Source organism: Cajanus cajan, chromosome 4, assembly GCF_000230855.2.
Source record: "Cajanus cajan strain Asha chromosome 4, NIPB_CcT2T_4, whole genome shotgun sequence".
Classification (NCBI taxonomy): Eukaryota; Viridiplantae; Streptophyta; class Magnoliopsida; order Fabales; family Fabaceae; genus Cajanus; species Cajanus cajan.
In genome coordinates, this window is record NC_138520.1 from 78,700,660 (window position 1) to 78,709,924 (window position 9,265).

Genomic DNA, 9,265 nt, shown 5'->3' on the forward strand with positions numbered 1-9,265 from the left:
GACCGCACTCTGTGACCTCCCCGTGTCTGCCACGCGCTCCATTCTTCCCTCCTCAATTTTTGTACCCACTTGCATGCACTTCTCCCTTTCTCTCTTTTCCCTTTCAGCTTTCAGCCACTGCCAGATTCCCTATAAGGTTGTGTCGTTTAAGGATTATCCCACGTCACCTACGTCCCAATGACAGAGGGATCAGTGTCCTTAATCCTTATCATTGGCACGTGAACCCACGCGCTCCCCATGAGACTGCCCTATCACTTATTAAACTCTAACACCTACCATGGTTTCTTTCTCTACTACACATACTATATAAACAATTCTTCTCAAACAACTGCCTTCCCCACAACCCACTACCTCAAAATCCACTGCCTCTCTCATCTGTCTCTCTCCACTCTCTTCAAAAATGCGGATGAGCTGCAATGGCTGTCGCGTTCTCAGAAAGGGTTGCAGCGACAATTGCAGCATCAGACCCTGTTTGCAATGGATCAAGAACCCAGAATCTCAAGCCAATGCTACTGTCTTCCTCGCCAAGTTCTATGGTCGGGCTGGTCTCATGAACCTCGTTAACGCAGGCCCCGAACATCTTCGTCCAGGTTTGTATCATTCTCAAGTTCCACATCTATTAAAAATACTATCTCATAAGACCTTATAATTAAAGCTTAGGGAGCTTTCGAGTTGTAAATTGAGTTCAGAATGGGATGGTTGATGGTTGATGGTTTTTGCTGTTTTGCAGCGATCTTTCGTTCCTTGTTATACGAGGCATGCGGTCGGATAGTCAACCCGATTTACGGTTCGGTCGGTTTGTTATGGTCTGGGAGCTGGCAGCTCTGTCAAGCCGCCGTTGAAAACGTCTTGAAAGGCGCGCCCATCACTCCGATCACCTCCGAAGCCGCGGCGAGCGGCCGGGGCCCACCGCTCAAGGCCTACGACATACGCCACGTCTCCAAAGACGAGAACTCCGCCGCCTCCAACGAGACTCAGCAACAACAGCAGCGGGTCAAGACTCGGTCAAGAGTGAAGCGACCCGCCGCCACCGCCAAGCCCAAATCCACCCACGAAAACAACAAGGAATCGGGTTCGGGCGAACCGGGTTTCGTGGTGACGAGCGAGTGGACCGAGGAGGCGTTGAACCGGTCCGGGAGTCACGATTCGTCGCTGAGCCATCAATCAGAGGCGGCGAATGCGGTGGAAAGCGAGAGCATGGTGTCGGTGGAGACGGCGGAGACTTCGAACCTCTTTCGCGACGAACCGGAGTCGCACCCGAAACGCGTCGACCGAAGCGAGGAGGGGGGTGAGCATGTTGGGTTGGAGCTTACGCTGGGGTTTGAACCGGCCTCACGTGCGGTTCACGTGGTTCCGGTGAAGAAGAGAAGGATTGAGTTGAAGGAGTTTAGTGGGTCGGCTCAGAGTGGCTCGTGCAAGATGGAGCTGGGGCTTGAGTACTCGGCTTGAGGGATCTTAGCTCGCCTTCTCTTGCCTCAGTTTTGACTCCATCGGCTTTCTGTGTTTGATAAACAAGAGATCATAATTCAGAACCCTTTTCTTGTTCTTTTTAATTACTTTTCTTTTTCTTTTTCTTTTTTTTTTTTATTTGGGTTTGTTAACCCCTTTTTTCTTCTTCTTTTTCTTCTGTCTGTTGTGAATGCGGTACTCTACAAACTCAAACGCGAATGGTAAGTAGATCAAAATTGAAAAGAGGCATTTGAAACTGAAACTCGCAATCTTTGTTCACGAATACTTTTTCGTTTTACGAACCAAGCTTTTTTTGGTCGAGATTGTGAATAATACTTGTGATATCTTGAAAAGAAAGTTTTTGAGAAGAAAAGTTTCCACAAAGTTACAAAACTAATTATTTATACCGCATAAGGTTAAGCAACAGGAACTTTTCCTTGGAGCCAATATGAAACGTTCTCTATATTGCGAAAACGTGAAGGGGGAGTACGCATTTGCATCTAGAAAAAGAAAAAGAAAAAGAAAAACTGGAAATAAATAATAATAATACTACTACATAAAAAAAATGGACATTTAATTTAGAACATGTTGATAGATGATCGGAGGTTGGTTTTGTGACAGGCGTGTACCCTAAATTAAGAAAGGAGTAGTCACAAGAGAAGCGGAGCAATGTTGTTTTAAGGGTAGAAGTAAAGCCCATATTAGAAATATAAAAATAAAAATGAAGAAGTTGGGTCATTAATTGTTGGATATTATTGGGCTTAGAAGTTATTGGGCTGGGTACTCAGAACACAGTACCGTACTACATATATACGGCATTCACGTTGGGTCCCAACCCCAAAGAAATCACGTCTATCGAGGAAAAAAGAAACCGTACAGGTAAAACAGGACAACTTCACGTTTTCTCAATCAGTTTTTTTGCTTTTGTTTCCCTGTCTTTCTTCGCAAACAATTAGGAGGAAAAGAACCAAAAGATAAGTTATATATATAATCTGAATTTCAGATCATTAGCCAAATTCATTCACACGGTCTTTACCAAAAATATTAGCTATATCTTATGAAGAGATTTATTTAATTTTCTTTCATATTTTCTTTTTTTAACCAACCACAATTCACTCATTTTATTTATAATCTGATCAAAGGTACAATGAGGAATATCAATGGCGGATCTAAGATCCTAGTTCAGTGGGACAATATTTTTCTAAAAAATAACAAATAATAATCATTAGCATTCAATATATCAAATTAGGATGCAAAATATAATATTTTTAATATATACTAATAATTTAATTAAAATAAGGAAATGTATTTGTTTACTCTCATTACGTAGGTCTGCTACTAAAAAAAATAACTAAATATATGCAAAAACAACATATGTATCAATGGTCCTTGCCAAATTATGAACTAATATATTTGCTTGCTTAGATGTAAAATTCAACTTGAAGTTCGTTATCTCTTATAACATTAATCTGTTTTCCATGTTCTCTATTATAAGTAAAAAAAAATTAATTTTATGTATATTAGAAAAATTAGTTATTTATATTAAATTTTATAATATTTTTCTTAGATTGTCCTTCTTATAAATGTTAAGAAAAATAATACAACTAAAATACTATATTTTAAAGGTGAGATATTCTAAGAAGAATATCATTAAATAAAATAAAAATAATTGAAATTTATTTAATTTAAACAAAAAATAATTTTTTTATCTTATAACATAGAATAGAGGCATTACATCTACTTATAATAGTTACATATTCGGATAAGTATATCATGATGTCTTTTATATTATGTACTATCCTTCTCAACATGATCAAACATATGTGATCATATAAAAACGATTTAGTAATTGCTATTTATGTATGAATATGTTGTAACAAAATAATTGTATAAATATGATGGTAGTGTAAATTATATACCAATGTGTTGTAACAATATTTGTTTTTTAATTATTCAACTGGGGTGTAAGTAGGTATAGATAATTTGTAAATTTGAACCAATTCAACGAGTTTGAATCGGATTTTATGTTTAAGTTAAATCCAATTTATTTCGATCAAAATTCAATATTATACAGGTTTAGTAACAGATTTTGTGTTTTTTTTACCCGTGATCCAACTCAATCCGATCATAGACACACTCGTGCACACACACATATATATATATAATAAATTAGTATGATCATTTGCTAAGAACAATACTATTACTCTTGTTCAATAATAGATATTGAATTTTTGAGTTGATAACATTTTAACAATAAAACATATTTATTTTAAATTTTATTTTGTATTAATCACTACAACAAAATTTGTTATTAACAATAATTATTTAATGACAATAATTTAATTGCCGCCATATATAAAAATATTAATGGCTAATATATAATAGTCACTAAAAATGTATTTACATTACACTAAAGTTTATTATTAACGACAATTATTTATTAGAAAAAACCTAATTCTCACATCGATTAGAGATAAGATAATTAAATAGTATATAAGTGAGTAATAACTATCACCTTACAGGTTCATTTTATAGGGTTGACTCCTAATTCACTATTCTAAATTGGTATCAAATCATCCATTATTACCAAATTCAATAGTATTATACAATAATTAGAGAATAACTTTCATCTTATAAATCTTACATTTCTTAAGAGACAAGATAATTAAAAAAATAAATTAAAAAATACATAAATAAAAGACAACTCTCATCTTACAAATCTCACATCGAGTAGAGATAAAAAAAAAATAAGTTATGAATTTAGAAAAGGAAATTATAGGGATAAATTATTTAAAGTAAAGGAGACAACTGAAAAAAATAACTTTTAATAGTCTTTAAAATGGCTACTAGAATTGTCACTAAAAAAAAATAAGTTTTTCCAACAATTTAGTAGATCTTTACCAGCATTTTATATAAATGCCGATAATAGTATTAACGACACCAGATACACCAGCCTTTATTTAAATGCTGGTAAAAAAAAAATGGTTATTTATATGGCCGCTAAATAATAAATTAATTGCCACAAAAAAATAATTTTAATATACTGAATGATGACTGATTGAATTGATAACAATGTAGCAAATCAAGAAGTTTAATTTGTATCATTATTTATTTTTATTAGTTGATAGCACTATATTTACAATAAAATATCAAGTTATTTATATACATTATAAAATATTTAAATTTTTATAAAAACAAATAAATTTAAACATATTGATTAATACACAAATATGATCCGACTCATATTATTAAATTTTTATTTTGATTGAATAGAGTGACAATATTCATCCTAACACAACCTGTTTACGGTCATAAATTTCAACTCATCACAGGGCAAAACAGATAACGGGCCCTCATTTAGGAAAGCATACGTTAGAAGAGTAAGGATGGGCCCAAAGATCCAAACGGGCCACTCTCTGTCGGGAAGGCCATTTTAGTTATTATTGTTAGAATAAACCATGCTAAACAACCCAAAAAAGAAAAATGATTCTTATATATATAAGTTAATATTTTAATTATACATTATTTTTGTACAAATTTTATATAATAAAGAGAGACAAAGAACGAAGGGAGAAAAGTGGGTAATAAGATAATTGATGATTCTACTATATTTATTATATTTAACATTTTTAAGTAATATTTTTTCTACTTATATTTATTAAAATATTATTATAGATTAAGTTAATAGATTATTGTAATATTTTTTATAAAAAAATTTATTATAGATAGAGTAACTTATTTTATTTTATTTTTATTTTTTTTAATCTCTTGTTTTTTATTATTATCTTTTAAAATTAGGTCTTATATCGATTAAAAGAATAGTATATAAAAAATATATTTATCTTATCTCTAATTGTTTCTTAAAATTGAAGTCTCGCATTGAATAAAAGAATAACATATAAAAATTATATATAATTATAGAGTGAAATTTAAGATAAATGAAGTTTGATATGTAATTTAAATTTGATGATGACTAACTTAAGATATTTTTTTGTTAAAACAAAAAAATTTAGAATAAAGAACTTGTAGACAATAGTCATAAAATATAAATAATGATATAATCTAGATGTCATTTTATAAAATTTACACAAACTTAATAATATTACTAAAATATTACAAAATATCACTTTGATAACATTTTAAAAATGGTGTTATTAATAAGTAAAATGTTATTAAAAGTCTTTTAACAATATAGACTTTATATTATATTTGATAAAATATTGTAAAAATATATTAACAATATTTACATGTAATTTAGTAATTTTTTTAATATCGTTAAAAATACATTTTGGTTGTAATGTTGAGAGAGGAAGAGAAAAATGAGTTATAAAAAAGTGTTATAAGTATACTATTATATGAATAATATCTCAAAGCTTATATATTACATTGCTTCTCAAATAATTAGAGGAGATTAAGGTTTGTTTCAAGGTCCTTTCTACCCGTTTGAGTTTTTTCTAACGTGCCATATTACATGTGGTCATAATTTTAACATAGGATCGTTTCTAATCTACTACTATTCTCCTCCTTTCCAAAATATGGGAACTAGCTACTGCATTAGTTTATGTCAATTAAACATACAAATACAAGGAGAGATATTAATTTACACTATTATTATAAGTCAAATTACTTTTGTGTAACTGAATAACTTTTTATGCAAATTTTAATTTTGATATGCCATTAAAAGTTTTTAATGCCTATGGTTTTATATTTAAATTTGTATTATTAATTAGCCGATCTTCTATTAATTGAATTAGTTTTATTCTAAATATTTTTAATTTATATTTTTTATATTTCACCTACGTTAAGAAATAGTTATAAGAGTACATGTTGGAAAAGAGGCTGAGATACATAACATATTTGAGAATAACTTGGCATGTGTTTGTGTGAAATGCTGATTCAAATCTCTCTTCTTAATGTTAATTTTGAATTATTAGAGTCAGTTTAGTGATAAAATTTAACTTTTATATATTAAACATTAACAACTATATTGTATGAGAGTTGAGAATTTGTAGGGATTTTTATAATTTTTTATTTAGTTTAACTTTTATTTATCATAATCATTTATAAATTAAATATTAAGATTTTCAAATAAATTATTAATAAATAAAATTAATTTTGTTTACAATATAAATTACTTATTATAAGTCTAAAATATAATTTATATATTTAAAAATATTTATTGATATAAATTTTAAATATAATTTATATATTCAAATATAGTATATATATATATATAATTTATTAATAAATTAAGTTATATATAATAAATATTTAACATTTATATAGTACAGAGTAAAATACTAATTACAATAATATTTACAAAATCTTAAATTTGAATTTTATTATCATTGTTAAAATTTTTGTAGATGAAAAGGACTCTCTCTCCCTTTGACCTTTTTGCATTGAAAAAATTGCAAAGAGTCCATTAAATGGGGATGTAATCTATTTTTTTAAAAGATAAATTTAATCATAAAAAAAATATTTATATTTTGAGAAAATGTTCTCCCAAGAAAAATAATTATAAATGCCTCTGAACAGAGATGGGAAAACAAAAGATTTGTTTGAGGTGACGACTTGACCTGTCTGCTAATGTTCATGACATTTTAACTTTAAACAACGTTTTAAAGGAACACTAATAGAATTCCTATGAACGGTTGTTAATTTGGCAAATAACAACTCGGTGCAAAACAAAAGTTCTTATCCTTAGGAGTTAGGACAACACCAAAACCAACACCAACACCCATGTTTGTTCCAATTGGTACAGAGAGAAGTACGATCTTGGTACTGTGCATGTTAAAGCAAATAATTAAATTCAATCGACCCCATCTTGTAGAAGTAGAATCTCTTTAACAAAACATGCTCCAAGTCTTCCTCTCATCCTCAACAGTACGTCGAGTGCTCATATCCACTTTGGCCACTTTAAGCAAAATGGTGCCAATCTCTGTTCACAAGTATCAAAACTTCTTTGTTTGTCTCATCAGAAAAATAGTGTTAACTAATAACCCATTTTTCTATTTTATCCATAGAATAGAAGGATGGATATGTATGTATATTGGGGTGGTCACTAGCAATAGCTTGTGTGTGAGTGCCTTGTCAATTCAATCAAATATTGATCATCAAGGGGCATTGCCTTGCAATTCTATCTGAGATGTCACTTCCAGAATTTCAGTGCTCCAACTATACTCTATACAACTTGCTTGCTTCAGCAATGTGAGTTTCAGAGGTTTTCTGTTGGATGCCTTACTGGTTCTAACTACTATTTAGGGGTGAGCAACGGGTGGGTTTGGTCGGGTTCGGGTGAAAAATGTCCAACCCGTTGTAAACCGGCTTTGAAAAAATGTGACCCATATCCGACCGACTGAGCTTTCGATTTGAGGCGGTTCGGGTTGAAACGGATTCGGATTTAAGCGGGTGGGTATAATCGGGTTTGAATTTTTTTGTAGACCAATTTATCTTAACGAAGATGAAGCTTAAAACGATAAAATTTTTTTAAAATAGTGTATAAAAATAGAATGAAGGTGACAATAAATGGTGTAAATAGATTCGTAGTTGAAACATTTACAAACTAAAGAAGCAAAAATAAAATATAACAAAATTCATAGTTGTTACATGGAAAAGAAATATAAAGTTAGATTACAAAACCATAAGAAATCACAGTCACACAAAATGTACTCAAAATGGAGATAAGAAGATGGAAAAGAAAGACAAAGAAAGAAGCAAAAAGATAACTCTAAAAATGGACTAGTGTGTTGAGAAGTTGAATGAGGAAGGAGAAGACAAAATAAATATCTAAGTTATGAGAAAAAGGAAAAAAATAAGTTACAAATTGATGGTTATATTATACTTGAAATAAAGACTTTTAAATTTGGACCATTGTTGTTTAGTTATACAAAAGTAATAAAAATTTAAACTTATCTCATTTTCGGTTGGGTTCGGTTTTTAGCGGGTTTAAAAATTCAAAACCGAACCTGCCCAATATAACCCGTATAAAATTAAAATTTTAACCCGATTTACCCATAAGACCCGCCCGAACCCACCCAAAAGCAATATTTTTTTTCGGGTTTTTCGGGTTCGGTTCGAGTGTCGGTTTAATGCTCACCCCTACTACTACTCATGTAGCTTTTTAATAAATAAAATCTTTGAAGGCCAGAGTTGTCTCTAGTTTATTATTACTTTGGTTGTATTATTAATTTATGTTTGATCTTCAACGCATATATCTCACACCGAAAATTGAATATACCAAGTGTTAAGTGATATTTATGGATATGATTTGATAGCAATTGGATAGATCTATCAACAATTGTTATGATAGATTCTAATTTTTTTTAAAAATATTAGTTTGTGTTTACAAAATCAATTTATTAAATACATTAATTATTTTAGTTATATCATCAAACACGTTATCCTTGTATCAAGAATATAATATTTTGAATGTAAAATTTAAAAGATTGATCTACAACTAATTTAATAACCGATTGATAACCAAATATATTTATTAAAAATTTGCTCTTTTTTAAAAATGCACTAACTTGTAAATACATTGTAATATTATTGGACGTATGAGTCAAATACAATTGTTTTAACTTAATTAATAATTTCAAATTTAATATACAAAACACTATTGTCAAAGAATGGTTATGATGAAGTAGCTAGTGCTTGTTATTATCATTAAATTTTATATCAATTTGATTATTTAAAAATATAATAAAGTAGTTCTAATTTTTATAATTAAATAATTATCTATATCATGCGCTTACCAGAATTATAATGCTAGTAATAATGATAATCCTACACTTACACTTAGCAATAAGATAAT

The 9,265-nt window shown here is 30.0% G+C and overlaps 1 protein-coding gene across 1 annotated transcript; it reads left to right on the forward strand.

Annotated features, from left to right (window-relative positions):
- The first annotated feature begins 321 nt into the window (after window positions 1-321).
- On the forward strand, window positions 322-1,711 carry LOC109805867 (LOB domain-containing protein 41). Its single transcript, XM_020368127.3, has 2 exons — window positions 322-590; window positions 731-1,711. The coding sequence occupies exons 1-2, from the start codon at window positions 401-403 to the stop codon at window positions 1,447-1,449; spliced, it is 909 nt and encodes a 302-aa protein (XP_020223716.2). The 5' UTR covers window positions 322-400; the 3' UTR covers window positions 1,450-1,711.
- Window positions 1,712-9,265: the final 7,554 nt, after the last annotated feature.